At 62.3% G+C, this 26,581-nt stretch overlaps 12 protein-coding genes across 12 annotated transcripts; 5 read left to right on the top strand and 7 right to left on the bottom strand.

Annotated features, from left to right (window-relative positions):
* The first annotated feature begins 209 nt into the window (after nucleotides 1-209).
* Nucleotides 210-947, top strand: PKR1 (V-type ATPase assembly factor PKR1). Its single transcript, XM_062772243.1, has 4 exons — nucleotides 210-360; nucleotides 396-423; nucleotides 458-581; nucleotides 618-947. The coding sequence occupies exons 1-4, from the start codon at nucleotides 214-216 to the stop codon at nucleotides 721-723; spliced, it is 405 nt and encodes a 134-aa protein (XP_062628227.1). The 5' UTR covers nucleotides 210-213; the 3' UTR covers nucleotides 724-947.
* On the bottom strand, nucleotides 769-2,152 carry SPBC83.09c (LIN1-like protein; the record flags this gene model as incomplete). Its single annotated transcript, XM_062772244.1, has 3 exons — nucleotides 769-911; nucleotides 949-1,208; nucleotides 1,248-2,152. The coding sequence occupies 3 exons, from the start codon at nucleotides 2,150-2,152 to the stop codon at nucleotides 769-771; spliced, it is 1,308 nt and encodes a 435-aa protein (XP_062628228.1).
* Nucleotides 2,153-2,299: 147 nt separating this feature from the next.
* Nucleotides 2,300-2,966, bottom strand: YPR170W-B (putative protein; the record flags this gene model as incomplete). Its single annotated transcript, XM_062772245.1, has 4 exons — nucleotides 2,300-2,385; nucleotides 2,559-2,698; nucleotides 2,749-2,796; nucleotides 2,855-2,966. 4 exons carry the CDS (start codon nucleotides 2,964-2,966, stop codon nucleotides 2,344-2,346), a joined length of 342 nt encoding a protein of 113 aa, XP_062628229.1. The 3' UTR covers nucleotides 2,300-2,343.
* Nucleotides 2,967-3,114: 148 nt separating this feature from the next.
* On the top strand, nucleotides 3,115-6,725 carry NOC1 (Ribosome biogenesis protein NOC1). The gene is made up of 4 exons (XM_062772246.1): nucleotides 3,115-3,387; nucleotides 3,435-3,794; nucleotides 3,832-4,238; nucleotides 4,286-6,725. The coding sequence occupies exons 1-4, from the start codon at nucleotides 3,154-3,156 to the stop codon at nucleotides 6,669-6,671; spliced, it is 3,387 nt and encodes a 1,128-aa protein (XP_062628230.1). The 5' UTR covers nucleotides 3,115-3,153; the 3' UTR covers nucleotides 6,672-6,725.
* Nucleotides 6,717-8,858, bottom strand: ero-1 (Endoplasmic reticulum oxidoreductin-1). The gene is made up of 5 exons (XM_062772247.1): nucleotides 8,706-8,858; nucleotides 8,360-8,560; nucleotides 8,260-8,322; nucleotides 7,305-8,212; nucleotides 6,717-7,255 (listed from the first exon to the last, which is right to left on the bottom strand). Exons 1-5 carry the CDS (start codon nucleotides 8,838-8,840, stop codon nucleotides 6,871-6,873), a joined length of 1,692 nt encoding a protein of 563 aa, XP_062628231.1. The 5' UTR covers nucleotides 8,841-8,858; the 3' UTR covers nucleotides 6,717-6,870.
* An 830-nt stretch (nucleotides 8,859-9,688) lies between these two features.
* On the bottom strand, nucleotides 9,689-12,730 carry MET10 (Sulfite reductase [NADPH] flavoprotein component; the record flags this gene model as incomplete). The annotated part of the gene is made up of 1 exon (XM_062772248.1): nucleotides 9,689-12,730. The coding sequence occupies one exon, from the start codon at nucleotides 12,728-12,730 to the stop codon at nucleotides 9,689-9,691; it is 3,042 nt and encodes a 1,013-aa protein (XP_062628232.1).
* Nucleotides 12,731-13,474: 744 nt separating this feature from the next.
* On the bottom strand, nucleotides 13,475-13,984 carry rx1 (Retinal homeobox protein Rx1; the record flags this gene model as incomplete). Its single annotated transcript, XM_062772249.1, has 3 exons — nucleotides 13,475-13,710; nucleotides 13,796-13,930; nucleotides 13,978-13,984. 3 exons carry the CDS (start codon nucleotides 13,982-13,984, stop codon nucleotides 13,475-13,477), a joined length of 378 nt encoding a protein of 125 aa, XP_062628233.1.
* A 2,512-nt stretch (nucleotides 13,985-16,496) lies between these two features.
* On the bottom strand, nucleotides 16,497-17,810 carry YIPL (yippee-like protein). Its single transcript, XM_062772250.1, has 4 exons — nucleotides 17,488-17,810; nucleotides 17,154-17,197; nucleotides 17,000-17,111; nucleotides 16,497-16,766 (listed from the first exon to the last, which is right to left on the bottom strand). The coding sequence occupies exons 1-4, from the start codon at nucleotides 17,584-17,586 to the stop codon at nucleotides 16,629-16,631; spliced, it is 393 nt and encodes a 130-aa protein (XP_062628234.1). The 5' UTR covers nucleotides 17,587-17,810; the 3' UTR covers nucleotides 16,497-16,628.
* Nucleotides 17,811-17,971: 161 nt separating this feature from the next.
* Nucleotides 17,972-20,141, bottom strand: LOC62_04G005702 (uncharacterized protein). Its single transcript, XM_062772251.1, has 4 exons — nucleotides 19,956-20,141; nucleotides 19,413-19,916; nucleotides 18,298-19,362; nucleotides 17,972-18,259 (listed from the first exon to the last, which is right to left on the bottom strand). The coding sequence occupies exons 1-4, from the start codon at nucleotides 20,060-20,062 to the stop codon at nucleotides 18,031-18,033; spliced, it is 1,905 nt and encodes a 634-aa protein (XP_062628235.1). The 5' UTR covers nucleotides 20,063-20,141; the 3' UTR covers nucleotides 17,972-18,030.
* Nucleotides 20,142-20,380: 239 nt separating this feature from the next.
* On the top strand, nucleotides 20,381-21,529 carry PAM17 (Presequence translocated-associated motor subunit PAM17, mitochondrial; the record flags this gene model as incomplete). Its single annotated transcript, XM_062772252.1, has 5 exons — nucleotides 20,381-20,682; nucleotides 20,743-20,787; nucleotides 20,823-20,836; nucleotides 21,140-21,330; nucleotides 21,437-21,529. 5 exons carry the CDS (start codon nucleotides 20,381-20,383, stop codon nucleotides 21,527-21,529), a joined length of 645 nt encoding a protein of 214 aa, XP_062628236.1.
* Nucleotides 21,530-22,162: 633 nt separating this feature from the next.
* On the top strand, nucleotides 22,163-23,447 carry SDH2 (Succinate dehydrogenase [ubiquinone] iron-sulfur subunit, mitochondrial). Its single transcript, XM_062772253.1, has 5 exons — nucleotides 22,163-22,388; nucleotides 22,542-22,628; nucleotides 22,679-22,847; nucleotides 22,904-23,275; nucleotides 23,325-23,447. Exons 1-5 carry the CDS (start codon nucleotides 22,227-22,229, stop codon nucleotides 23,375-23,377), a joined length of 843 nt encoding a protein of 280 aa, XP_062628237.1. The 5' UTR covers nucleotides 22,163-22,226; the 3' UTR covers nucleotides 23,378-23,447.
* A 761-nt stretch (nucleotides 23,448-24,208) lies between these two features.
* Nucleotides 24,209-26,532, top strand: LOC62_04G005705 (uncharacterized protein). Its single transcript, XM_062772254.1, has 2 exons — nucleotides 24,209-24,381; nucleotides 24,443-26,532. Exons 1-2 carry the CDS (start codon nucleotides 24,283-24,285, stop codon nucleotides 26,144-26,146), a joined length of 1,803 nt encoding a protein of 600 aa, XP_062628238.1. The 5' UTR covers nucleotides 24,209-24,282; the 3' UTR covers nucleotides 26,147-26,532.
* Nucleotides 26,533-26,581: the final 49 nt, after the last annotated feature.

The following is a 26,581-nucleotide window of genomic DNA, read 5'->3' on the forward strand; positions in this document are numbered from 1 at the left end:
CGTGGTGTTGTTTGAAGCAAAAGAGCCTCCATCTCGCGGCTCGATCTTGGGTCCAAGAATCGCAACTCTCAACTTTTGTTAGGCCATCACGTGGTGCGGAGGTGGTTGCCATCTCCGTTTATTGACGCTGACGGATCTCGACCTGCGTCTGGCTGGGCTGGCTGAAATGTCTGTGCCCAGGTTAGTATCCCCCTTCGTCGCTCAAACTCCACAATGGTCACGACAAACTCGCCGTCGCCGTCGCCCGAGCCCATCGAGAAGCGTGAGGACGGTGTTGCCGCTGCGCCGGAGGCCGCCTGCGCCGGCATCAACCTCGACGACCTGGGTTTCGTCGGTCTGCTGGCCAAGTCCATCTGGGAGGTGAGTTGGCGGACCCCGCGTAGCTGACGTTCAAGCCTGGAGTCAACTCGGCACTGGTCATCGGTGAGCTCCCAAGCCGCTGCATAGCTGACCCCAGCCATGAACATCTCCTTCTTCCTCCTCATCCTCTGCCTCACGTTCACCGCCTACGTCTCCAACTGGAACAAGCATGTGCTCTTCCTCCTCTTCACCAGCACCCTTCTCTGGTTCGCCATGGTCTGGTACGTCGCAAAATGCGCTGCACCTCTGACACGCAGGTTCGTCATGGAGATGACTCGTGTCAAGAACAACCCCGAAAACGCTCCTCCCTCCGACCCTCTGCTCGCGGCCCCTGGGGCTGACGAGACCCGCAAGGACAGATGATCGTGTCATGCGACGTGGCATCTGTGGCTCTACCAGCCGAATGATCTATGCACCGATGATATCGCCCCACGATCCCCATGGCTGGTCCCCCTCGTCCGGCTTGACCACCCGCAACTCAATGTTCTCGCAGTTCGGTCCGAAGAATCCGGTGGCTTTCCAGCCTCGTAGCTGCATGATTGGGAATGGGCCTGGATCAGGTCAGCCAGGCCGGATTCTGGGACTTACCAAACACCTCGCGTTCAACAGGGCGCTGCGCCTCAGGTAGCGTGCGCACATAGTTGAGCGAGAATCTGTACTGAAGTTGCCGGTTGTCTGGTGGTGGGCGCGGCGCGGTAGGGGCTGCTTCCGCACTCGGCTGCTCCCTCGGCAGCATGCGCTGGATAGCCTCACGCGATAACGAGTACACGTCCAGGTTGCTGATGGCGGAGAGGGACGACACAATGTTGGAGAGGTTGGTGAACGGGTTGGCCGTATGTGTTGGGTCGCTGCAATTGTCAACAGATGCTCTCAGCCGCATCACCCACCTTGAATTCTCAGCCATCAACGCCTTGCGTTCCTTTTGTCGCTCGGCCCAGCTCTTCTTCGGGCCAGCCGCCTCCTTCTTCTTGGCCGTCTCAACGTCCTTTCCGAGACGTTGCAGGGCTTCAAGCACAGTCTCTCCACGCTCCATGAGGTCGACAGCCTGGCGAAGGAGGGCGTGTTCCTTCTCCTCGGTATCCGCCGCTCCCTCGATGTCCGCCTCCCGTTGCTCCCTCTCACGCTCGACACGTTCCCGCTCGCGATGCGCCCTGCGCGCCTTCTTGATGGCGTCCTTGTTGGCGTCGTCGAGCCAGTTGTCATGCTTGTCGTGAGGGTCCTTGTCGTTCTCGATGTACGTCTCGCCGTCGGCAGTGAAACGGCCCTCCTGCATCTCGTTCTTCATGTTGAACGGGGTGATATCGACGCCCATGTCGCCGTCCAGTCCAGCTTTCTTCTTAGCCTCATCGATATCGCTATCCGAGTCGCCGTCGTCGTCGTTGCTGTTACGGCGCCCAAACTCTTGCCCCTCGATCTCGTTGAGGTCCATAAACTCCTTCTCCTTCGCCTTGCCCTTGCCTTTGCCCTTGTCGTCTTCGGCGGGCTCATCGGCAAACATGTCGACATCGTCGTCCTCGTCGTCCTTGGCGCCTGGTCGTCGGCTCGGTACAACGCTCTCGCCCTCCTCGTTGGACGAGTCTGAACCGTAGCCATCCTGGTCGCGGAGCGCACGCTTCTCCCGTGACTTGGCCTTGCGATTGGACTCGGTAATGTCGGCGTCCAAGAATTGGTCCTCGTCATCCAGCTCGGCAGATGACCTAGTCGTCGACGGGCCGGCTGCGGGAGGTGGAGAGGCGAAGCGGGTTCGCTTAGGGGCACCCGACGGTGCTCCTCCCGAGCGTTTTACTGGCATGGTGTGGTGGTTGGAGAGAATGCAGGTGGCAAGATTGTCGCTGCCCAGCTTTGTTGTTCGTGAAGTCTCAGCGGCAACAGCTGCACGGGATCAAATCGGCGGCTCGCAATCCAGCTATGACGACAAGCCGCTGCACTGGCATGTAGTGTCCATTAGAATACAAATGCATTGGGTTGAAGGCTCTCTAACATCTACAGCTGCACTCCTCGAGGGTAACGCTGGTGAACGGTGAGCTGCGAGGGGTGTTAGCAAGTAGCAAGGGCAGAGCGGGCGCGCCGCAGCGATGAGACGCGACAGGTCACTCGGGGTGTTCGGCAACGGCCTGAGAACCTGCGATGGCTCCCAGTCTACTCTGAACACAGTTGCAAGGAGAACGACTTCGAGTAATATCAATCCCGATACCTACCTGTAGGCCACAGAACACGACAAAGGCGGCATAGACAAAGGCGGCGGTGTAGCACACCTTGGCGACAAAGTCTGGGTTCTTGGGGTCGGCGGTCGACTCGGTGAGGGCGGCTGCGTGACGCGCATAGAAGGATCCGAAAGCTGCGACGTGTTGGGATACGATGCCAACTCGTAGTGGGCAGGTTACTCACCAAAGAGGATAATGAAGCCAAAGACGGAGAGGACCGTGCAGCAGCCAGCTGATGGGAGTTAGCCTGCGTTTCGGGGGGCAGCTGAGCCCGGATCGCATACACTCACCCAAAGGCGCTGAGACGAGTGGCCTGATGTTGAGGACCATGTTGCGAGTGTCGACGACGAGGTTGAGGGCGATACGGCAACAACGCACGAGTTCGAGGTCGATACTGTCCATCCACTCAAGATGAGCAGCGAGGACAGCCAAGGGCAACCACAGTGATAAGCCACGTGACTGACCTTTGTTATTTTCCACGTATTTTTTCCCCGCACTTGGTCAAGATTTCTGAGATTTGAGACGACATGAGCCACAGGCCATCACAGTTCTGTATTGTGGTCTACTGTCCCACAACCTTACACAAACCATGGGTAAGGGCAAGCCTTCGACAAGCTCCCACAAGGGCGCATCCAAGGGGTCAAAGCCGTCTGGCAAGCCGGCGGCCCCCAAATCAAAAGGCGGCAAGATCAGCGACGAGCTCCGCCAGGCCGTCAAGGACCTCGGCGGTGACGAGGAAGACATTGCGCTCATCGCCGGCGTCGACAATGACGACGAGGCGGACGACGTTCCCGCCACCAAGGGAGGCGCCAAGGCCGACGAGGTGAGTAGCCGAGTGTGTAGTCGAGCTTGAAGCTGACTCTCATGCAGAAGTCTCTCAAGGCGGCCCTCGGCGACTTCATGAAGGGCCTCGACTTCGCGGCCGCTGGCGCTGAGCAGCCCGACCTTGACGAGGAGGAGGAAGAGGAGGAGGAGAGTGATGAGGAGGATGATGAAGAGGACGAGGACGAGGAGGACGAGGAAGATGAGGAGGACGACGAAGAGGAAGACGACGAGGAGGAGGACGACGAAGAGGAAGACGACGAGGAGGTGGACGAGGACGATGAGGACGATGAGGACGAGGAGGACGAGGACGAGGAGGAAGCCGTGCCGGAGAAGAAGGCTGCCCCCGCTAAGCCGACCCCTGCGGCCCTTCTCCAGCCCACCGACCCAGACCCCAAGAGCGGAAACGTGAGTCGCGCCCTAGCCACACCAGCTGACAATCCAGCGCGTCCCCGCGATCCCCAACTGGGCCAGCCTGGTCCCCGAGCTCGCCGCCCCCTCCAAGCCGCTGGGCAAGGTCGCCCCTCACATTCTCAACAACCTCCGCCAGCGCGCCGAGCGCCTGCTCGAGAACCTCCCCGCTCCTCAGCGTGGCGGCTCGGCCGCCGACGCCAAGTTCGTCTCGGAGATCCTGTCGGCCGGTACGCACCAGGACAAGCTGTCCGCCCTTGTGCTTCTTGTGCGCGAGAGCCCCGTCCACGCCGTTAAAGAGATTGAGAAGCTGCGTGCTATGGCTGGCTGGCGTGATGGTGCTCCTGGTGGTGGCGGTGGCCGTGACGAGCGTATGGCCACTGTCCGTGCCTTGGCAGACTGGTGGGTCACTGGTGGCGGCAAGGAGGCTGGCAAGCTCCGGTGAGTACTGTTGTTGCGGTGAGGAGGGCGGTGCTGACAGAGAACAGATACTTCGGCGACCAGCCTCTGCTCGCTCACCCCGATATCACCGACCGCCACCTCCTGGTCTACGCGTTCGAGGACTTCCTCAAGAAGTGGTTCTTCAACATTCTCCAGATCATCGAGGCCTTGACCCATGACACGCTCCCCTACATCCGCACCAAGGCCATGGACATTGTCTTCCGCCTGCTCGCCGGCAATGCTGAGCAGGAGCAGAACTTGCTGCGCCTCGGCGTCAACAAGCTCGGTGACAACGACCGTTCTGTGGCCTCCAAGGCCAGCCACCACATCCTCCAGCTCCTCCAGGTCCACCCCGCCATGAAGGCCGTGGTCGCTCGTGAGGTTTCGGCTATCGTTCTCAAGACTCAGATGACCGGCGCTGCTGGCTCGGCCAACTCGGGTGCCCACATGCGCTTCGACGCCGAGGAGAAGAAGCCCGCCGCGGCCGTCGAGAAGGGAACGGCCAACCACGGACGCTACTACGGCCTCATCACCCTCAACCAGATGACCCTGACATCAAAGGACCGCGACGTCGCTGGACGCCTGGTCGAGGTCTACTTCGAGGTCTTCCGTGAGCTCCTCGGCGAGGAACAGAAGAAGGGCGAGGAGGCTGCCAACGTTGGTGACGAGACGCTCGACCAGGAGCAGCTCGAGAAGACTACCGGCAAGGTTGAGAAGTGGCGCGGTCGCCGCAAGGGTGCCAAGCCCAAGGGTGGCCACAAGGCTGCTCTTGAGAAGGAGGAACTTGTCGAGGCTGCCGAGGCCAAGCTTGTCGCCGCCGTCCTCACCGGTGTCAATCGTGCCCTTCCCTTCGCCAAGATCGACGACGACATGTTTGCCAAGTACCTCGAGACACTGTTCAAGGTCTGCCACACTGGCACTTTCAACACCTCGATCCAGGCCCTGCAACTCATCTTCCAGATCTGCCAGTCCCGCCAGGCTGTCACCGACCGCTACTACCGCACTCTCTACGACTCGCTGTTCGACCCTCGCCTGTTGGTCTCGTCCAAGCAGGCCATGTACCTCAACCTGCTCTTCAAGTCACTCAAGGTCGACAACAGCCTTCCCCGCGTCATGTCTTTTGTCAAGCGTCTGCTCCAGATGCTCGGCCTCCACCAGCCTCCCTTCATCTGCGGTGCGCTCTACCTTCTTGGCGAGCTCTTTGAGACCACCCCGGGTCTCCGCCGTATGTTGATCGAGCCTGAGGACGATGGTGAGGAGCACTTTGTCGATGCGCCAGAGGATGGCTCGGCTGCCAAGCCCAAGGCTGAGAGCTCGACTGCTGCCGCCGTCGGCAACCAGTACGACGGCAAGAAGCGTGACCCTCTGTTCGCCCACGCCGACACTTCTTGCCTCTGGGAGCTGATGCCCCTTGTCAACCACTTCCACCCCTCCGTCTCCCTCCAGGCTTCGCAGCTGCTCATGGGTCAGCCCGTAACCGGCTCGCCCGACATCTCCCTCAACACCCTCATCTCCTTCCTCGACAAGTTTGTCTACCGTAACCCCAAGAAGACGCTGCAGGCCAAGGGTGCCAGTGTCATGCAGCCCGCCGCTGCTCTTGACCGCACCGGCATGGTCACTCGCACTCGTGGTCCCCGTACCGGCGAGGACGGCTTTGTCAACTCGGAGGCCTTCTGGCGCAAGAAGGTCGAGGACGTTCCTGTCGACCAGCTCTTCTTCCACAAGTTCTTCTCGACCAAGCTGGCCAGGAAGGAGGCTTTGGGCAAGAAGAAGGGCAAGGCCGAGGACGCCGACGAGATGGACTTCTCAGACGACGAGGACATCGATGTCGACGACGAGGAGGAGGAGGCCTCTGAGGCTGCTTCCGACGCCGAGGAGGAGGCCGAGGGAGGCGACGATGACTCTGAGAGCGACCCCGAGGAGGCTGAGATCTGGAAGGCCATGAAGGCCTCCATGCCCAAGGCCGGCGAGGACTTGGGTATTAGCGACGACAGTGATGAGGACGACGAGGACATCGACGTTGACTACTCGGACGACGACGAGGAAGAGGAGGGAGGCGATGATGACGACGAGGATGAGGAGGAGGATGACGACGAGGACGAGGAAGAAGAGGACGACGAGGACGACGAGCCCCTGCCATCATCCAAGAAGGGCAAGGGCAAGGCGGCCGAGTCTGATTCTGACTCTGACGACGAGCCGTTCCCCGACTTTGACGAGGACGACGACGACCTCATCCCCGAAGCCGAGATGGATGTGGTCCTCGGCGGCTCGGACGACGAGCCCGAAGAGGAGGAGGACGAAGAGGCTGGCGCCAAGCGCAAGCGCCGCGAGGAGCGCAAGGAGCGTCGCAAGAAGCGTAAGGAGATGCCCGTGTTTGGCAGCTACGAAGACTACGCGGCGCTTATCGAGGCCGACGACGACGAGAACCTTTAGAGTTCGTGTAGTGACCACAGTGACCACAGCATTAGATATTGGGCCCATCATGCATCTGTATTTGTGTGTGTCGTGTGAGTCTGTGTGAGTCGTTGTGCCCCCCGTGCCCCCCTCGCCCCTGCTAGATCATGCGATGCCATGCGCGTACACTGTACGGAAAAGAAGGTGAGGTCTACTTACACTGTAGGGTATATGGATATTACAATTCCGTCTTGACGCCGTCGACACCAATGGCCTGCCGGATGGCGTTCAAGACGTTGGCGACGGGGCCAGTCTGGAGGGAGCGCACGCAGAACTCTACGCAGCCGCGGCAACTCCTCCGGATGGCCTCGAGGACCGAGAGGATAGTGGCGAAGATTGCGCTCGGGGAGAGGTAGTAGGACAGGGACGAGCGCTCGGCTGCGCGCCGCGCCTCCTCGTCCTCTGCGTGGCGCTTGCGCGCGGCCTCGGCTTCCGCGGCTTGCGTCGCGGCGTAGATCTGGCGGAAGTCCTCAACAGACGACAGCGACTCGGAGATGCGGTGCAGCGTGTTGAAGAGCGCGACGACTTCGGAGCGCTGCAGGAGGTCGGGGTTGCGCTTGGGGCTAAGTGGTGGTCAGCTGTGTCATGTTCCTTCTGCACCACACTACTCACTCAAGCGCCTTGTCGTCGAGAGCAAAGAGAATCTTGAGCGCGGTACCAATGCCCGACACCTGGAGCTTGCCCCAGAGACGGCACTTGTCGCAGCCGACACAGTCCATGATGCGCGACACGTTGCGGAAGTGGGTCTTGAACTGCTCCTTGAGGATAGGCGCATCAGGGCCCTGGAAGAAGGCGGCCTCGTCGAAGCCGCTGGCGACGTCGGAGCGCTCAGCGATGGACAGGACGTCGTCGAGCAGGCTGCGGGTGGCCCTGTCGCCCGCGGCGGTGGAGCACGATTCCTTGGCGAGCATCGCGCGCGGGGTGACGCCGACGTCGTACGCGCGGAAGTAGGGCGCTGCGCGCGCGATAGCACGCAGGACAAGCACGGCGTTGAAGTACACGTTGGACAGGCGCTCGGGGTGCGTCGCGAGGCGGTTGACAAAGCACTGGAGGTTGGGCTTCCACTCGCCCGTCGTGGTGTCGAGGTACTCTGCGCAGATGTGGATCGAGATGGAGGCGTGCAGGCCCGAAATGACGCGGTAGTAGAGCTTCTTCTCCTCGCACGTCTCGGCCGACGCCGACTTGACCATCTCGGTACCCCACCCCTCGGAGAGCTTGGAGAAGCCCCAGCCATTGTCGTTGGGCGTGCTGACTCCGCCCGCGCCGACCACGGCAGACGCGAGCACCTCCTTGGGGCCCTTGCCCCCGCGCCCGGCGAGGCTCGACGCAAAGCCCGCCTCGGAGAGCCCGAAGCAGTTCTCCTTGTAGATTGCCCGCCAGACCTGGTGCGACGAGTCTCCAGCGTAGCCTGTAAACCGCTCCGGGTTGAGCGCGAGGTCAATGTACTGTCCGTCGGGGGTCGAGTCGTCCTCGATGAAGCAGAAGTCGTCGTCGCGGAAGTAGCAGCTCGACGGGCCGTCCTGGCGGTGTCAGCACGGCGCAGACGCGGCCAACACGCCGGACTTACCTCAGCAGACGACACGGTGACAGCGCTCAGCGCCTTTGCTCTCCACTTCTCCGGGATCTCAGACTACGCGTCAGTGCTGTCCCCTTCACGCGTGACCCACCTCCTCCGTCTCCTCCACCGAGCACGCGCGGTTCATGCAGAATCCATTCTCCTGCCAGAACGGACACTCGCGGAACAGGTCGACCTTGTAGTATCGGAAGAAGGGGTGCTCCACCAGCTCGTGGATCTTGGGGAAGAGCTCGGTGTTGACCTGCTCGATGGTCTCGTACGCGCACGACGTGTGCTCGATCGGGCCGGAGGGCTGGGCGGGGTGTCAGCGGCGAAGGAAGGTAAGCCGGCGGCCTATCGCGCCAGCGAACGTGCTGCTGACGCGACGACGACGCGCACAGGCCGTCGGCGTCGCCGAGCACGCCGAACGCGCAGGCCGACGCGTGCTGCTGACTCACGCTACAATACCCCTCTGCCTTGCCTTCGAGCACGTTGCGCGCGACCTTTGAATCAGGCCGTGATGGGTCTAGAATGCCGGCCACCGCGCCGCCGAGCAGCGGGAGGGACGAGACGAGGCCGCTGAAGCTGACCATGGGGGTGGTGGGGGTGGGTTGGGGTGGGGAAAGGAGTGTGGGTGATAGGGGCTTGGCTGCGAGGCCTATGACAATATGGGGTGTGATGCAGTGCGAGTCAAGTGTTGTACAAAGTCGTTCGTCGCACAAGCACTTGCTTTGTCTTGATGAATCAGTATCTTAGCGCCTCGGTCGCCCTTGCTTGTTGTTGGCCGCATCAGCCTGCCTGAATGCCTTCGGGCTTGCCCTGCCGCACACCGCGCGCGCCCAGAAATTCCAGTTGCCCCTCCTCCACTTCGGGTTCCACGCAGCGGCCTAGCGGCTCTCTCGGCCTCCTGCGCTCCGTCGTGCCTCGTGTTCATAACAGCAGGCAGTGCTCCATGCGGCACACTTGGCAGACCACATGACGGCCGCTTCCACGTCAGTCCGTGTGGCAGCAGCAGCGGCTTCCTGCCTGCTTAGCGTGCATCGGTCATTTGCGCACAGACGACTCGACTACACCGAGTCTCGCCGCGCGTCGCTCTACACGTCGACGCCACGTCAAGCCGCTCGCTGCCTTTCAACAGACGGACGGGGGCAAGGCGGCATTGGACCCGGGGCAGGGCAGGGAGGGCCGCGACGCCGTCATATCGGCCGCAAAGCTGCCTCGGTGCATCGGCTCTGATCCACCACATTCACCACTGTTCCACCACGGCCGGCCCATTCATTCAATAGACTCCAGAAACAACCCGACGCCCGACGCCACCGTGGCACCCAGACCACAACCACGCCACACTCGTTGCAGTAATTTCTCAATTAGAGTTGCATTGCACCGTCTAAGCTATGTATTCTAGTCACCGTCGCTATACACCGCGTACATTACGATACGCTTAGTACACCTCGAGAACGTAGCGCTCCTCCTCCTTGAGCTTCTCCATGTGGTCCTCGGCCTGCTGGCGGGTAAGGCCGGCCTCGGTGAGCGACGAGACGAGAGCCTCGTAGACGTCGGGAACGGGCCAGGTGGGGCCACAGAGGTAGAAGTAACCAGCCTCGGGGCCCTCGGCGAGAAGAAGCCTGGCGAGCTCCTTCTTCTGCTCCTCCATCTTGTTCTGGATATAGATCTTCTGGGGCTGGTCACGCGAGAACGCGAGACCGGCGTGCGAGAGGATACCAGCCTGGAGGTAGGCCTCAATGTCCTCGCCGTAGAGGTACTCCTGGCTGCGGTGACGCGAACCGAAGAAGTACATGGACGAGGCGGCGTCGACGCCGTTCGAGCGCTGCCAGGCGCGGTGCTGCATGAAGGCACGGAAGGGAGCAGCTCCAGTGCCGAGACCGGCGAGAATGAGAGGCTGCGAGTCGAGAGGAGGAAGCTTCATGACCGAAGGCTTGATCGAGACGGTAACCTTGTCGCCCTTCTTGAGGTCCTTGAGGTAGCGCGTGCACTGACCGTAGCGGGTGCGGCCCTTGGTGTCGACCCAGTCAACAGTGACAATAAGGAGCTCGACCTTGTCACCGAGAGCAGCCTGCGACGAGGCGATCGAGTAGTGACGGGGCTTGATCTCCTCGATGAGCTCGACGAGCTCCTCGATGGAGGGGTGGGCAGAGGGGAACTCGCGGAGAACGTCGGCGTAGTTGACAGTCTCGCCCTCGCTGTAGCGCTGGAAGAGCTCGGCACCCTCGGGGACGGAGATGAACTTGAGCTTCATCGACTGCTTGCGCTCGGTAGCGACCTTGGAGAGCTCGCCGTAGAAGGCCTTGCCGGGCTTGCCGAAGAGGTCGACCTGCTGCTGGAGCACCTGGAAAACAGTGCGGGTAACAACAGTGCCAGGGATCTGGGGGTTGGGGAGCGAGATGAGGGCCTCGGGGTCAACACCGTACCACTTGCAGAAGTCGAGGACCTCCTCGGCGTCGTTCCAGCCGTGGATGCCGATAGCCTCACCGACCTCGTACTTGAGGCCAGTGCCGGCGGTGTCGATCTCGAGGTGGAAGACGTTGCGGTCGTACGCCTCGGGGGTGAGGCGGCGGTTCTCGGTGACCGAGACGAGGAAGGTCTCCTCGGCGAGCTCGGGGTGGAGCGAGGCAATGCCGGGGCCGGCAGTCTCGTCCTCGACAGTCTTGCCGCCAAGGACGGAGAAGGCCTCGCGGAAGAGAATGTGGCGGGCAGCGACCTCCCACGACGAGAGGGTGGGGCCAGCCTCGCCGTCGAGAACAACAGGCTCGTTGGCAAGAGCGTCCCAGACCCAGGCCTCCTTGGTCTTGTTGACGGTCTCGGGGTCGACCTCCCAGGCCTTGACGGTCTGGGTGGGGATCTCGAAGAGACCGGCCTGGGCCTCCTCGACCTGGTCACGGCCGAGGTTGCCGCCGTGGAAGGCGTCGAGGACCTTCCAGACACCCTTGGGGAGGGCCTTGGAGCCGGTGTAGAGGAGGAGGAAGGCGACCTGCTCCTTGATGGGGAGGATGGCAGCCTCGGAAGCGTCGAGGTCAAGGAGGAAGACCCGGATGTTCTTGGCCTGGATGGTGGCAATGTCAGCAGCGGTGAGCTTGCTGGCAAGGTCCTCCTCGACCCAGGGGAGCTCGAGGACAAGCGAGGCGCCCTCCTTGGCGGTGGCCAGGAAGTCGGTGTGCTTGAAGACGGTAGCGTCCGAAACCCAGATCAGGTCGGAAGCGAGCTCGGGGGTGAGGATGGGGCTGGCGCCAGTCGAGAGCGAGAGGACCGACTTGGTGCCCTTGAACGACGTGGTGCCGTACTGGGTGAGAGCCGACACGAGGGTGGGCGACGAGAGGAAGAGGTTGTTGACGAGCTGGGGGAGGGGAGCGTCGCCAGCAGTGAAGAACGAGATGACCTTGGCGGGGGTCTCCTTGGCGGCAGCCGAGGGGGTGACGGCAGCCTTGATGGCGGGGAAGGCAGCGGTGCTCGAGTGGGGAGCCGAGTAGAGGAGGGCGAGGACGTCAGCCTTGAGGGCCTCGGCGTCGGCGCGGGTGGGGCCGACGACGGTGACGGTCGCACCGCTGAGGGCCTTGAAGAGCTTCTCAGCCGAGGGCGAGAGCGTGTTGAGGACAACCTTGGGCGCGTCGAGGGTCAGGGCGGCGTGGGAAGTGACGGTGAGGTAGAGGTTCTTGCCGGCACCCGAGACGGTGAAGTCCTCGAACGCTCCCGCCGAGGGGAAGACGTACGAGGTGACCTCGCGGGCGGTGAAAGTCGACTCGACGACGTGCACGACCTTGCCCTCCTGGGCGTAGAGGTGAGCGCCGGTGGGGACAACCGAGGCGCCGGCCGAGAAGACGACGGTCCAGTCCTCGGGGAGGCCAGTGAGGGCGCGGAGAGCACCAGCGGTGGCGAGGCTGTCAACGAGGTTGAGCTCGTTGTCGGCCTTGGTCGCCGCGACGTGGATCACGACGTCACCCTCGATCGCGGCAAGCTGGGGCGCGATGAAGGGGAGAGTGGCAGTCGAGGCGAAGACCGAGATCTTGCCCTTGGCGGCCTTCTTGGCGTAGCCGGCGAGCTCGAGGCCGGCACCCTCGCGCGTCTGCACGGGGTAGACCTTGCCCTCGGTGCCGGGGAGCTCGGCCTTGTCCCAGGCGGTGAGCTGGGCGCCGAAGCCGACCTCGACGGCGTCGTCGTACACCCAGACGGCCGACGAGTTCTGGACGGCGAGCGCCTCAAGCACCTCGGTGGCGCTCGAGAAGACGGTCGCGCCGGCCGAGGTAGAGGGGAGGACCTGCTGTGCAGACACGAGCGAGGCAATGTAGCCGGGCTGTCCTGGGATCAGGGGGAGCGAGTCGGTCGCGCCGAGCTTGGGCGAGCCCGACGCCTCGGAGACAACGGTCGACGTCTCGGAGTAGGGCGTCTGGGTGCCGGACAGCAGGGCGGCCTTGGAGGCCGCGATGCCTGATGTCGGCGAGGGCGGGGAAGCGATGGCGACGGGGGCCATTGTGCGTGGGTGTGAGGGTGAGGTGAGGGGGGGAGGAGAGATGGAGAGGTGCAAGAGGGGGCTCGGAGTTGTTACATGTATAGTGGTTGTGCGGTCACTGTCCGCGCGACTGCTGCAAAAGGCTGCTGCAAAGGCCACAAAGCCCGAAAGACGAGAGGAAGGGTAAGATCTTCGTGATGTGCCTCGCCGTGCTCACGCCATTGCAGCCAGGCGACTAGGCGACTCCAAAATAACCACGTGGCAGACCCTGAGATTGCGTGCTCAGTCCAGCTAGATTGCGCCATTCTGGAATTGTCACCAGGCCGCGTTCCCCATGGTGTCCCGAAAACTTGATGCTCTACAGTGAGAGGTTGTTAGGAATATGACGTGCGACTAGGGCGAGTGCTGCCGCTGCTCCACAAGGAATTAGCAGCTTGAAACTAATCCGAATTTGTGGATCACTGTCGCCATCGCTCTCACCGTCACCGACGAAACCCACTCGCCCCAGTCCTTATCCGGCTCCCACACGGAATCGGCTCGGCAAGTAACGCCACCCGCCCACGGCGCACGGATTCTAATCTGGTACCTTGACTTTGGCTGCTCCACGGCCTAATCCGTGACTTTCCACTACGTAACTACTGATTGCGCACATCTGACGTCTTGTGTGGCAGCGTCTCTTCGGAATTACTGCTGCTGTCGTCGTCGTCTACGTCCACACCGCCGCCGCCGCTGTCCTCATCATCGTCTCCTCCACCGTATGAACCGTCAATCTGTGACAGCTGGCGCGCAGTCCGCTCCTGCACACGGCGCGACCGCCGGCGATTCTGGAACTGATAAAGTATGAGCATCAACACCAGTCGGCGTGCAGAGTCCACTTGCCCAGATCTGCACGCTGCGACTCGGCATGGCGAGCCGCGACGCGAGCGCATCCCGCTCGTGCGTGGTGGGGTACTCGTTGTTCGTGAAGGCCGCGACGAGCTGTTCGAGCTGCGCGGCGGTGACTGCGGTGTGAGGTGTGAGCGGGGACGTGGGGTACGGGGCAGAGTCTGGTGGCGGACGGACGAACGCTCGCGCGCACCTACCTACCTCGCCGGCGTGAAGAACTCGTGTTCTTGGCCCGGGGCGTGGGCATGCTGCTTGGGCCAGAACCGTCCGGTGGCGTGGGCTCAGCGGCGTCGGCGTGCCGTCGAGCGCCGCCGAGGCCGCTGTCGCCAACCTGCACTGCCTTGTCTAGCCGTCAGCGCGCGCAGAACCTCTTCAGCACCCACCTATCATCTGTGGTTGGGGGTGCCGTGCGCGGAGGTGGTGATGCGGCGGCGGCGGGTGTAATAGCGGCTCGGTGCGCGCAGGCGGCGGCTCGGGGTCGGGCGGCGGCGCGTCCCGGAGCGACGGATACGGCGAGTATCGCCCCGGCGATCGCCGGCGTGCTGCTGACTGCTGCTGCTGCTCGCGGCGGTGTGGACGCACCCCACTGCCGCAGCTGCGAGTGTCAAGGGGCGAGGCGCTGCGCCGGGTGCGCGACATAGCAGCGGGGAGGGGTGGGCAATGGCCGCGGAGCGAGCAGGGCAGCGAGGTGCTGATGAGGCTGAGTCTTTCTGGAGTCTGTCGTTCCGGGAGATCTGTGAGCCCGCCCGGCGATGGGAGGGCCAGCTTCGACGACGTACGATTCCAGCCCTCCCCAGCCAGCGAGCGCATGACCTTGCACCCCGCAGTGTGCGTAACTCTAACGAGCGGATCTGCGGCCTCTATCCTCCACGGCACGGCACGCGTCATGACGCAGATGGTGCACTCCGCACAGCGATAACGAATAGTCGTAGGAACGGACAGCGTCCCGTGACGCCAGGTGAGACATGGCATTCCAGACGGTGTGCGCGGGTGCGCGAGTGACTGTTCTTGGATCACGGACACAGTCATGGCCGGCGTAGTCTGACGCAGCATGCGTCGGGTTGAGGGGCTTGCGGCCGACACGACGCACTGTATCGGGTGTGCTTGTCGGGTGCATGAGCTTGTTAGCAAGCCGTGTGTGTGCGTGCGGGGTCCATGTCAGTCAGTGCCGACCGCCGTTTCGCGTCGACCCGTCGACGTCGAACGAGCCCCCCCCTCGTCGCCAAAAGAGCGACCGGCCCGACATCCCAGAGACGAGAGCCCCGCACCCCAATCCAACTCGCGGAGGGCCAGCTCGACCGGTGCCGCCCGCACGGCTCCAAGGCGTGCGGGCGCACGCGGAAGTGGCATGAAAGCCGCGATAGCGCCGTGTAGTCTGCACGTCTCTGCGCACTGATCGCGGGGCATGAGTCCACGATCGAGCCATTGCGCCATGCCTGTGTGTGGCACGGCGCCACGGAGTGCGCCATGGCCAGCGCCCGTGGGCTGCATTTTTGTCAAAATGTCGCCTGGACTCGTTACCGCTGTGCTATGTGGTCGCGTTTTGTGTCGCCCGCGAAGGACGGGTTTGGGGGTCGGCGTGGCGCGGAGCCGGGCTGGCCGTCTTCCAGTACTTCAAAAGCAGGGCCAAGCATGCCGTCACGCAGCGCGCTCGCAAGCTCGCACGCTGAACACAGGTCATAATAGCGACGTACTGTTGTTTCCTCACGTGTGGTCGGAAACCAAGCGCAGTGGTGTTAATCCTTCCTGTGTGCCGGTGTGGTGGGTTTGGGGATTATGAGTGGGAGGGGGTGGTGGAGGTCGCGTGCGTGTAGTGCGGGGCTTGGGGAGGGTGCGAACTCCCCTCCTTGCTGGAAGAAGGTGGAGGACGAGAAGGAGCACGACAAAGCCCAAGCACCGCACCGGCCACCGCGCCACACGCCACACCCTGCCGCCACTGCACGTCCCGGCACGCGCGTTCGACGACGAGTAGAGGAGGTCTTTATGTCGTATTTCTGTGTCGTATGGCATGCTTCTGTTGCTCGTCCTCACAAGCTACCAATGCATGCCAGTCGCTACTGACGTATGAAAGAACAGGGTTCCTCCGGCCTATGAATGTAGCCACACCGCAGTGCTCTCTCCACCAAAAGCAATCTGGGATCATATAGTCTTAACAGTGGTTGATAAGTCTCCTCATAACTCGGCAGTCTAGAGCTTGGTAATCCTCTCCCAGCGAGCGTGCACTTCGCACATGCGAGTTCTTTCCCGCTATGCGATGTGGTCGCGACGCGGGGCGGGCTTGGGAGGCTTTGTGAGGGCACGCTGGGGTGCGTGCCGTGGGCAAGTGCGGCCGGCCGTAGTGCTGCGTGCGTGCTGCTGCGTGCTGTCCACTTTGCCTGTCCCCTCCCTCTTCGCTGCCCAGAGACACCGGCTCGCTCCCCCCACCGCCCAAAAGAGTCCCGATCAGCTGTCTCAAGTGTCCTCACGAAAGTAGGAGAGAAAATTATCATCATCACGTCGGGACTCGTTCTGTTGCAAGAACACGTCGCACCCGTGCGCGACGTCTTACCGCTGTGCTATGCGAGTGTGCAGCGTGTATCATGTGTTGTGGACTGATGAGTCGGGAACGGGGTGTGTGCGTGTGGCGTTGGTGCGAGAAGAGCGGCAGAAGGAGGTCGCGTGGGGCTCGTGCTGCCAGTGTGCTGTTCTTCCAACGGCTGGCATGCCATGCATGACTCAGTAGCGCGCACTTCACGTGTACTGCTCTTCGGCATGTTGGATTGCTCTCACTGCTGTCATCGACGCGTGCCAGACAGTCGGCGAGGACAGGGTGAAGCTTCAGACTGGTGCCACGCACATGTTGTAACGCGCCACATGTTGGTACGCCCCAGCCCACGGCCCCCGACGTCACGCTAGCCTCCCACTCTTGACACAACATTCATACAAACTAACAACAGGAAGAGACTAGCCGGCAGCACACAACAGATCACAGGCCAGCTGCAGCAGCGGCCGCCGCCGCAGGCGTAATACGCAGACGGGGCTCCCAGCCCCGGCGTCACAGCCGCGAAACCACCACCTCGTCGATACGCGGCTTGCCAAAGTCGCGCCGCGTGTCGGCGCGCTCCGTGATCAGCTCGCGCTCGAGGATGAATTTGCCCTCCTTGTACTTCTCTGCTAGGGTGTAGGCGTAGTCCTGCCGGGGGGGGGGGAGGGGGTTAGCGGTGTCGCGGGTTGTGGTGGGCCGTGGGGTTGCCGTCGTGGGTGGGGGAGCTGGCGGGTGGGGTGACGGGGCTGCGCGGATCACCCCGCCGTACATTACACCCTCCGCCGCTCCCAGCGCGTTATCGCGCCTATGCCACCTCGCAACTCCGACCTTGACCCCGCCGCATCGCGCCTCGCGCTGCGCGCTCGCCGCTCGCTACTCACATACTTCCACCCCACACACGTATGGCACACCTGGCAGTACAGGTCGCGGACCGTGTGCACGCCGGTGCGCATTTCCCGGTCTTCGGCCTTGGCGGACGTGTACGTGTTTACGCTGCGGCGTGAGTGAGCTGTACCCTCTACTCGGTTTACGCACACATGCTGCACGAGGTACGCCTTGCCGTGTTGCCCGTGGAAGCTCTGGTTGGGTCAGCTGGCTGTGCGCTGGGCGGAGAATGCCGTTGCCACCGGGTCGTGGGGGCGCGTGGGCGTGGGAGGACCTGCACGGCGCTGATGCGAGCGAGCGAGCGAGGTCTGCGCCGGCGACACGGCAGAGCTGGCCCAACTCGCTCGCGGCAGCTCGCTCGCCGCGCACATCCCGAGAGAGACTCGAGTCCTCCCCGCGCCAAGCCTCGCCGCCCCCACCCACCCAGCACTACTTATCGGCCAGGTCCGGCCCGCACCCCGCAGCACCCGCACGCCGCACTCACCTTGCTCTCGACATTCTCATGCACGGCGAGGTGGTTGCCGCACTTGCGGCACAGGAAGACTGCCTCGCCGGCGAGGTAGACACGGAACGAGCGGCCCATCGTGGGTGGGGTGTGTGGGGGGGGGTTGTGCTGGGTGGTGGGTGGGGATAACGCGGTTGGGTTGGGTGGTTGGGTGGCGACTGGCTGGCCTGGAACAGCGGCGGCGGGCGATAGTAGGTGTCTCGGCGTGTGTGAGTGGAGAATGTGACGGTTGTATGTAGCGCGCCCTTCGTTTGAGACACATGAAGCAACGACGACAATGACCCCGGCAGCGCACAGTGACCCAGTGTCGAGCACCCCGGAATCGTTCTCGGTGGCAACAGCTATAACCAGACAAGGTCACGCCCCATGACGACGACCACCACCTGAGACCACCTCCACCCGGATTGCTGCCGCCTCTCTCACGGTGGCAACAACAACGCGCAACGACGACCAAAGTGGCAACGAAGCACAAAATCACGCAACGACGCAACGCCCACCACACCAATGCATGCAGCTAGCAAACTAACTCTCGGCCGTCTCAAACCCCATCCCAGCACGCCGCACATCGTGAAACGCGCCAGACCCACGCAGCTCAATCCACGGGAACAGCGCGCCCAAGTCCTCCCAGCCAAGCGACATGTATTTGCCCTGCGGGCCAAACTCGGGGTTGGCGCCTTCAACGGGTGCGTCGCGCGCAACGCCGACCGGGATGGCTTCCTTGCGGCTCGACGGGAAGAGTTGCGCAATGAGGCTGGCGTCAGTTGGGCGTTGATGAGGTGGGCCACTCACATTACGGGGCCGACCCAGCGCCGCCGAGTGGACGAGTGACTAGCCCACTCGGTCATCTGCTCGCCGTCAGGCCACGCGGCCTCATTGTTGGACCACAACGCGCCGTCAACGTCGGCGCCACGCTCCTCGTGGTCGCTGCGCAGGTCACGCACGACCGGCACAGAGTCGAACGCTGGCTCTTGGCCGGGAATTGGTCGGTCCGTGGATGGCACCATCATGTGGGTTTGGTGTGATGGTGTGTGGTTCGGGTACAGCTCGTGGCTGAATGCGGGTGTCGGGTAGGTGAGCACGGGGTAGGGCAGTCGGCGTGGTGGTGGAGATGGCGTGCGCCGGACCTCTGACTCGGGCGGCGCAGGGGTGGACATTGAGGCCTTTGGCGGCGAATGGTCTTCTGGCAGCGTGGGGAGAACCGTGGTTGGAGGCGTCGGCGATGCAACGCTTGGCCGGGAAGGTCCATCGGGCTGCAATTGCACAGGTAGGGCTGTCGATCTCGCTCCAGGCGACGACACAGAGTTGGCTCTCCCGGACCGAGAAAAGCTCCATCGGCGACGATCCTCGTCCCGGCTTCTCACTGTCGTCAACCTCGTCCCATCAAGCATCAGGAGCCGGTCAGTCTCCGGGTCAACATCGGTCGACGACCGTCTCCGGGGGATCCAGTTGCTTAATGTCGATAAGAAGGATGTGTTCTCCAGCGAGCCAAAGGGAATGGCCGAGCCACCAATGCTATAGGTCGACCCTGCGGAGGTCGAGCGTGCCAGTGGAGCCATATCAGGTTGCAGGACAGGGGAAGTCGGCACCAAGCTCGGTGCTGGAACCAGGGCTGGTGCTGTGGCTCGCCTCGTCTTCTCTGGAGCTGTATCTTGCTCCATGTTGAAAGGGCGATATTCCTCCAGCTCCACATCGCCCCTCTGACGAAGCAGTGGAGGGTGGAGCAGGAGATGCGCGTTAGGGTTGGTGTAGTAGGATGGCTTCTCCGAGATCACTCCAACGGCGAGAATCCGCACGTCTTGGAGATGAACCACGACGCGCATCTGCGTCGGGTAGTCATCCAGATTGCTCTGGTGCCTGCGGGGTGAGCAAAGGTAGACCAGCTTCCTGCGATCCTTCCCACTCACTTCAACTCGTCGTAGATCTCCATAGGGTTGAACGTGCGAGTGTAGATGCGGTTGATAGCCGCGGACCCGTTCCGCCTGAGGGTAAGAAACCGCGTCCAGCTCTCGTGGTGAGCACATCCGACGGCCCGATGATCGATGCGGCCGAGGGTACGCAGGAACGCTGCACGCCACGAGTCCTCGGGCAGCTTGTACCGTTTCCAGCTGGGGAGGAAGCGGCGGTCAAATGCCTCTTGCCAGATATGGTCTCGCCACCGGCCGAGCTCGAACCGCTCGAGAATCCACTTGGCCGGCGCACGGACCAGAACATCGAGAAAGAGCGCACCGTCGTCGGCCGCGAGCAGGTGCGAGATGGACGGCAGGACCTCCAGCGCTGTCGGGTATGGCGGCCCACGCCGAAGCGCATCCCGGATCACGGGACGCAGCGGCGTGAGGTGCGAGTGTGTGAGCTCGTGGATCGCAGAGTGGAGAGAGAGGAATTGGATGACATCGGAGAGGGGTAGGTAGCTGGTGGGTTAGCGATGCTGGCGCTGACACGTCACCCACGCCGCGATCTGGCTCAGGATGTCGCCTGGGAGGTCGAGCAGGCCGAGCTGAGCCCCCTGGTCATCCTCGCGCAGCTTGCCCTTGGATGCGATGCTTGCCGTGGTCATTGTGGATGGGAGCAGTGTCGCTCACGGCCCGTTGCCATGATCTGTGAGGTGGCGTGAAGTGGCCAAGTGACAGAGTGCGCTCAACGAGGCAACAACGGCAACAACATCCGCCTTCATGCCGGCCATCTCACCGTCCACCTGGCCGCCCACCCGTGCCTCCTCGGGGACCCCGCACTCGTCATAACAGGCCAATTTGCCACCGCCACACCGCGGGCCGGGTCGCAAACTCCGTCCTCTCGGCACGTCGGGCTCGTCGTGACGCGCATCGAGCAGAGCTCATCTTTCCCAGCGACACTTGACAACAACAACACCACAATCATGTCGACCGCTCCGCTCCGCAACGCCGTCGTCCCGACGCTGGGCCGTGCCCAGCTGCGCACTGCGAGCCCGGTGCTCGCGCGCTTCTCGTCCTCGGACGCCACCACCAGCTCGGAGGGCGAGTCGAGCTCGCCCACTCCCGCCGGCAAGCTTCCCATGTCCTGGTCCGAGTACCTTGCTATGCGCAAGCGCCGCAAGCAGTGGTCGACGCTCACGACCATTCCCACGACGGCGGGTGCGCTGTTTGCTGGCGCGTCATACTTTGCTGCCGTCCAGCCCGAGTTTGCCGGCCTCGACCCCTTGTAAGTGGAGGGAAGGGGGTGGGGGTGGTTCTGCAGTGTGAGACTGGCTGACGTGTGTAGCGTCATCGCTGGTGGTGGAACGTGGGTGTTACTGACTGGGTGGTTGTGAGGTCGCTAATGTGATTCTTGACCGTGTACAGTGTCGCCGCTATGAGTAAGTCGAGCCGCGCACCGATGGAGTGGAGTGTGGAGGTGATGGGTGGTGCTTTGGTGGGGTTGAATGGGCCAAGGAGAATGGCAGAAGCGTCGTCGATGCTTTATGCCCGGGGAAAGTCACCCGTGGTGTGTCGAGGGAAGGCAAGAGGAGGACAGCACGCAAGGGCTTGTGTCCAGGTGTGATAGTTGGACACCTCCTTGCCTTCCTTGCTTTCCTCTCCTTCTCGGCCTCCCCTTATGCTATACCCACCCCTCCACTTGCTACCTTCCCCAACCCCATCGCCTCGCTAACACACTTCAGCCCTTGGCTACCTCGTCGGCCCTTCCATCGGCAATGGCATCTTTGCTGTTACGCACCCCAAACTCGCTCGTGGCAACCCCCCACCTCTTGAAGTCATGGACCGCGAGTTTTACCACAGGATAAAGTCGAAGCGTGCCGACCCTAGCCGTCAGAGCGTCAACAACCCCGCGCCAGACTTTTACGGCGAGAAGGTGGGTGCGGTGTGGGGGGTTGTGGCAGTGGACGTGGTTGCTGACGTCGTTTTCCTCTTGCCGTTTCTGCTCCCTCGTACCTCCCATCTCCCCCTTCCCCCTCCAGATCGTCTCCCTTGCTACCTACCGCCGCTGGCTCAAGGACCAGGAGGCGTACCGCCGCAAGGCTGCCCACGGTGTTGACGGCGAGGAGCCTTGAGCTGTCGCTGCTGCTGCTGCCTTGCCTCGAGCTGCCTGCTCCACCTTCCCCACTGTGCCCTGCCTGAATCACCCGTCATGAAGAAATGCATAAGCCAAACCGTAGCACTCTATCATCACTCCAACTCGAGGTCGTGTATGCATGATCCCATTCGACCGTTGTGGCGCCCCGGCGGGGGTTGTAGCAGCAACGGTGGCGCGCGCCTCTGATGGACACGGCGTCACGGATGTAAGCCAGAGGAGAGAGCCGATGGATGCCGGGGAGACTCGACGATGTCATCGGCGTATTTCAGGTCGCATTAGCAACCAAAGCTAATGCATCTACTCCCTCCATTAGCGGAACCAAATCTACCCCACTCAGGCCCATGTCAAACATCTGTTCGCCCATTCGCTCGTTGCTTTTGTTGTCGGCGGTATGCCCGAACTAGTCCGTCCAACGTATGGTCAAATCTCCGGTGTCACCCGGCTGTAACAGGGCGCGAACCAACCAAACCGTCACCATTGACGAGTGTCAGCCCAGGCAAGCAGGCGACACCACCCTGCACCCAGGCTGGCTGCCCTCCCACACCCACCCACTGCGCTAGGCGACACATCCTTCACAAGACACGCACTCACTCACACTCCTCCTCCTCGTCAACCACTACTCACCACTCTACCTTCTTCTCCCTGGTCACTCGCCTACAACGACGACCTACAAGATGATGCGCTCCACCTCTGCCCTCCGCCGCGGCGTCCAGCTCGCCCAGCTCGCCCGCCCCATCTCCACCACGGCCTCGGCTGCCTTTGCCCAGCCCGCAGAGACGTCGACCCCCGCGGCCGGCAAGGCCCCCGCCATCAAGGAGTTCAAGATCTACCGCTGGGTGAGTAGCGACCAGCGTGTGCATGTGCGCGTGCGCGTGCGCGGGTGACCGCCGAGGCACTCACCTGCCACGGTGTGTTGGCGACAACAACGCGGCGGCCTATGCAATTTGCGCTGCGCATCGCACATCGCACCCCGGCTAACAATCACCCAGAACCCCGACACCCCCTCGGAGAAGCCCAAGCTCGAGTCGTTCAAGATCGACCTCAACCAGACTGGCCCCATGATGCTCGACGCCTTGGTGAGTGGCTGCGACTACGAGGTCGGATGGCAGCAGCTGACGCCCCGCAGATCAAGATCAAGAACGAGGTCGACCCCACCCTTACTTTCCGTCGCTCGTGCCGTGAGGGCATTTGCGGTTCGTGCGCCATGAACATTGACGGTGTCAACACCCTTGCCTGCCTGTGCCGCATCGACAAGGACACGAGCAAGACCACCAAGGTCTACCCCCTTCCTCACAGTGAGTGTGCACCGTGCACCGTCTTTGTACTCGATGACCATGGCTCACACTCCCAGTGTTCGTCGTCAAGGACCTCGTCCCCGACCTCACCCTCTTCTACAAGCAGTACAAGTCGATCCAGCCCTACCTCCAGAACGACAACGTTCCCGAGAAGGAGTACTACCAGTCGCAGGAGGACCGCAAGAAGCTCGACGGCATGTACGAGTGCATTCTCTGCGCCTGCTGCTCCACCTCGTGCCCCTCGTACTGGTGGAACCAGGACCAGTACCTCGGCCCCGCCGTCCTCATGCAGGCCTACCGCTGGATCGCCGACTCGCGTGACGCCTACGGTGCCGAGCGCAAGGAGCAGCTCGAGAACTCGATGTCCGTCTTCCGTTGCCACACCATCATGAACTGCTCGAGGACGTGTCCTAAGGGCTTGTCGCCAGGTGAGTACACCGTGCAGAGACGATTGTTCGAAGACTAATGTCCCCGCAGGCGCTGCCATTGCGGCCCTCAAGCTCGAGATGGCGACCGGAAGGAAGGCATGAACGACCAAAAAACGATTGTAAGCGTGTCAGACGCGGTAGTTGGTGGCACTGCATGTATTATTTGCCTCAACGGGTGCAGCGGGGCGTGTAGGTGATGTCGGCGGTGCTGCAGGGCGTTCGGTGAACGGGGGATCGAGGAGGGAACGAGGAGGAGGATATGGGGGTTGGGTTGTGGCAGGGTGAGGCCTCAACGGGATCGTAGCCCTCTGGGCTTGCGGACAGCAACTACAACAACACTAAATGTGTATGGGACGCTGGGATGAGATCTTGGCCAGGTAACAACGAAACGAGGCTGGTCCCGTGGGGAGTGAGCGGCGTGGGTGCCACTGGCACATCCGCCACCTGCCACACCAGCCACTTCCAACGCGTCGATCCTGCAACAATGACAACCGATGGCTGATCCCAAGGCATTGTGCCCTCCTACAAGCATCCTGTAAGCCGTAGTGCGCGTAGGAACTATGCATGTCCCTCTGTCATCTCACAAAGGGTTGGCATTGCGATGATGGTGGCACAATGGGGAGTTTGGTTTCGGTCTGTCGGTGCGCCGCCGCGGCGCCTTGTTTACCCAATGCCATGCACAAAGGTTTCCGCTGGTTTCGTCATTTGTATCTCACCACGCCTCCCCAATCACGGTCAATCTTCATTCTTTGACTGTGAATGGGGAGGGCTGTGTGTGTGTGTGTGTGTGTGTGTGTCGCAACGCCCCGCTGAGCGGGGCAGTCTGGTCCATTTGGCTCCGTCGTCACTCACACCAACCCAGAGGCCCCTCCACTCACGCTCCCCCTTCACTCGACACGCCAAAACACAACTTTGGTCACAAACATCCACCCACCCACAACCATTAACATCTTTAGCAACAGCACTCGTGCAACCACCCACCACCCCTCTTCCGGCTGTGCGCAGCCATGGTCGACAAAGCCAAACTCCTTGCCGACCTCACTCCGGAAGAGACGGCGTGGTACAACACGATCGCGCCTCTCCAGCGGCGCAAGCTCCTCCGCGTGGTGGGTGCCCGCTCGCTCGTTGGCCGACGCACAGCACACACACACACTGACACAACGCCAGTTCGAACTTCGCCGCGACCCACTCAACGAGGAGGTCGACCCCGCCGACGCCTGCACCGAATGCAAGGCGTACAAGTACCCCTGCTTCAAGCGCATCCAGCCTCATAACGGCAGGAAGAAGAGCTGCGTAACGTGCGGCAACAAGGCGTGCTCGTTTAGTAACGGGCCGTCGGAGCGCGCACCTGCTGGACGCGCTGGTGCGGCCTACGGCATCGAATCTGACGAGTCGGACGAGCTCGTGGACGAACTGGACGAGGTCGATGAGCTCGACGAGATCGAGTCAGAGGACGACGGCGGCGAGTACAAGCCGGCAATCAGCAGCCAGCAGCGCGCCCGCAAGCCGACAACGCCAGTGACAGTGCCTGCGCCAGTGACAGCTACACTGCCAGCGACCACACCAGTACCAATATCAGCGCCAGTTCCAAAACCTCCACCCAGGACCAAGACGCCGCCACCCAGGCGCGAGCCGGCAGAGATCGACCCCGACCCAGAGGAGACGTTGCGCCTGCTCGAGTCGGCAGGCCGCGGGGGGTTCGGCAAAACGGGCATGGCGTCCACGGCGGCCAACATCCGCTGGGAAAAGCACCGCCGTGAGAAGGCCGAGCGCGCCGAGAAGATGGCAAAGGGCGCCGGGACGACCAAGGGCGTGAACAAGGCCAAGGCGGCCAAGGCCCAGCAACAGCAGCAGCTCGCGGCGGCGCCGGCGGTGGTAGCGCAGAGTGCACCAGCACCGGCACCGATACCGTCGCACACTCCGGCAGCACCAAGACTAGACCTCGCTACGGCTTCAAGACCAATCCCCCAGGCTCCGGCGCACCCACCACGGGCCCCCGCACCGACAGCCCTCCAACAGACCTTGCCATTCAGGCCGGTCCCGCAAGATTCGGCATTAAGATCAATCCCACACAACTCGGCACTGACGCCAATCCCCCACACCCCAGCGCCACCACCTCAAGCGACGGCGACGCCCTCCGGTTCAACGAGTCCGATCCAGGCTGGCGTTCCTCAGTACGAACCCTATAACTTCGCAACGGACGCAAACACCCTCACCAGTGGCAACGGCGAACCATCACGCAAACGCAAGGCGGACGAAGTGGAGCGCAGTCCATCCGAACCTGAAGCGCGCCATTCGCTGCCTACGCCCGACTCACAGCGTGTTGCCTTGGCAGGCGATGACTCTGTGGACGACAACAACACAACCGGTGACCTTAGTGCAGATCGGCAGGCGTTATTCGCAAACGAATCGCTCATTACAAAGAGGCGCAAGCGCGAGAGACAATCGTGCGCCTATCACCTCCTTGGCGTGAGAGATCCCGATGCGAGGTCATGGCCGGCCCCAAACGATGCTTACTACAACATCCACCGGAGCTTGTTCGAGTCGGAGCCCATTAGCAAGTGGCAGGTATCGTCGCCCTTCGACCCTCCGGCCTCCCTCGATGCTCCGTCCGATGCCGGTTATGACGACGAGTCTGATGCAAGCTCAGTTGCGTCTGGCTCGTCTGTCATCGTCGATATTCTCCGCCCGTCAGAGCTGGACCGCGTGCCGTTCCTCAGCCGGCTTGTCACACTCGAGCAAGCTGTCACCAAGCTTGTCTCAAAGGTCGCCAAGCTGCGTCCAGAGCTGTTTGCCGGCGCGTCCGAGGAGGAGAAGTACCTTCCGTCGTACATGTACAAGTGGGTTACAGCTGTTTTGATTGTGTTCTAACGCACAGGCCTGGACACGAGTGTACTCGCTGCATCAGCGATGAGATCCCTTGCGTCGTATTCAACGTTCCCGCGCCACCGATCCAGCAACGAAAGCGACCACCACCGCTACCCACAATGCTCCCCCTGCCACCATGCCTCGGCTGCCTGATGAGCGACGACCCCTGCGAGGCGTGCGTCTACCGCCTCCAGTTCCCTGGCCAGACGATCCTCACAAAGCTCCACGCGATCGCGTGGCCCACCAGAGTAGAGCGTAACGACGCTGTCGACGATTCGCAAATTTGGTATAATCCGGCCGATGCCGTGGCCGACGATGAGGACGAGGTCGGCGACGAGGCCTAGAGAAGAAATTGTTGCATATATTATCATCATTGTTGTAGCCATAACCACACATATTATGCAGAGCATGGACTGTCATTGAGCCGCGGGGCCAAAA

Source organism: Vanrija pseudolonga, chromosome 4, assembly GCF_020906515.1.
Source record: "Vanrija pseudolonga chromosome 4, complete sequence".
Lineage (NCBI taxonomy): Eukaryota > Fungi > Basidiomycota > Tremellomycetes > Trichosporonales > Trichosporonaceae > Vanrija > Vanrija pseudolonga.

Coding starts and splice junctions, on each gene's coding strand:
- PKR1 (XM_062772243.1), top strand. CDS start 214: ATGGTCACGACAAACTCGCCGTCGCCGTCGCCCGAGCCCATCGAGAAG. Junction 361..395: donor TGGCCAAGTCCATCTGGGAG/GTGAGTTGGCGG, acceptor CTGACGTTCAAG/CCTGGAGTCAACTCGGCACT. Junction 582..617: donor CTCTGGTTCGCCATGGTCTG/GTACGTCGCAAA, acceptor TCTGACACGCAG/GTTCGTCATGGAGATGACTC.
- NOC1 (XM_062772246.1), top strand. CDS start 3,154: ATGGGTAAGGGCAAGCCTTCGACAAGCTCCCACAAGGGCGCATCCAAG. Junction 3,388..3,434: donor GAGGCGCCAAGGCCGACGAG/GTGAGTAGCCGA, acceptor ACTCTCATGCAG/AAGTCTCTCAAGGCGGCCCT. Junction 3,795..3,831: donor CAGACCCCAAGAGCGGAAAC/GTGAGTCGCGCC, acceptor CTGACAATCCAG/CGCGTCCCCGCGATCCCCAA.
- ero-1 (XM_062772247.1), bottom strand. CDS start 8,840: ATGGTCAGCTTCAGCGGCCTCGTCTCGTCCCTCCCGCTGCTCGGCGGC. Junction 8,323..8,359: donor CGGTGGAGGAGACGGAGGAG/GTGGGTCACGCG, acceptor ACTGACGCGTAG/TCTGAGATCCCGGAGAAGTG. Junction 8,213..8,259: donor TCACCGTGTCGTCTGCTGAG/GTAAGTCCGGCG, acceptor TGACACCGCCAG/GACGGCCCGTCGAGCTGCTA.
- YIPL (XM_062772250.1), bottom strand. CDS start 17,586: ATGGGCCGCTCGTTCCGTGTCTACCTCGCCGGCGAGGCAGTCTTCCTG. Junction 17,198..17,487: donor ATGAGAATGTCGAGAGCAAG/GTGAGTGCGGCG, acceptor TGACCCAACCAG/AGCTTCCACGGGCAACACGG. Junction 17,112..17,153: donor GCGTACCTCGTGCAGCATGT/GTGCGTAAACCG, acceptor CTCACGCCGCAG/CGTAAACACGTACACGTCCG.
- LOC62_04G005702 (XM_062772251.1), bottom strand. CDS start 20,062: ATGACCACGGCAAGCATCGCATCCAAGGGCAAGCTGCGCGAGGATGAC. Junction 19,363..19,412: donor GAGATCTACGACGAGTTGAA/GTGAGTGGGAAG, acceptor CTCACCCCGCAG/GCACCAGAGCAATCTGGATG. Junction 18,260..18,297: donor CGCTGGGTCGGCCCCGTAAT/GTGAGTGGCCCA, acceptor AACTGACGCCAG/CCTCATTGCGCAACTCTTCC.
- SDH2 (XM_062772253.1), top strand. CDS start 22,227: ATGATGCGCTCCACCTCTGCCCTCCGCCGCGGCGTCCAGCTCGCCCAG. Junction 22,629..22,678: donor CCATGATGCTCGACGCCTTG/GTGAGTGGCTGC, acceptor GACGCCCCGCAG/ATCAAGATCAAGAACGAGGT. Junction 23,276..23,324: donor TCCTAAGGGCTTGTCGCCAG/GTGAGTACACCG, acceptor ATGTCCCCGCAG/GCGCTGCCATTGCGGCCCTC.
- LOC62_04G005705 (XM_062772254.1), top strand. CDS start 24,283: ATGGTCGACAAAGCCAAACTCCTTGCCGACCTCACTCCGGAAGAGACG. Junction 24,382..24,442: donor GGCGCAAGCTCCTCCGCGTG/GTGGGTGCCCGC, acceptor ACACAACGCCAG/TTCGAACTTCGCCGCGACCC.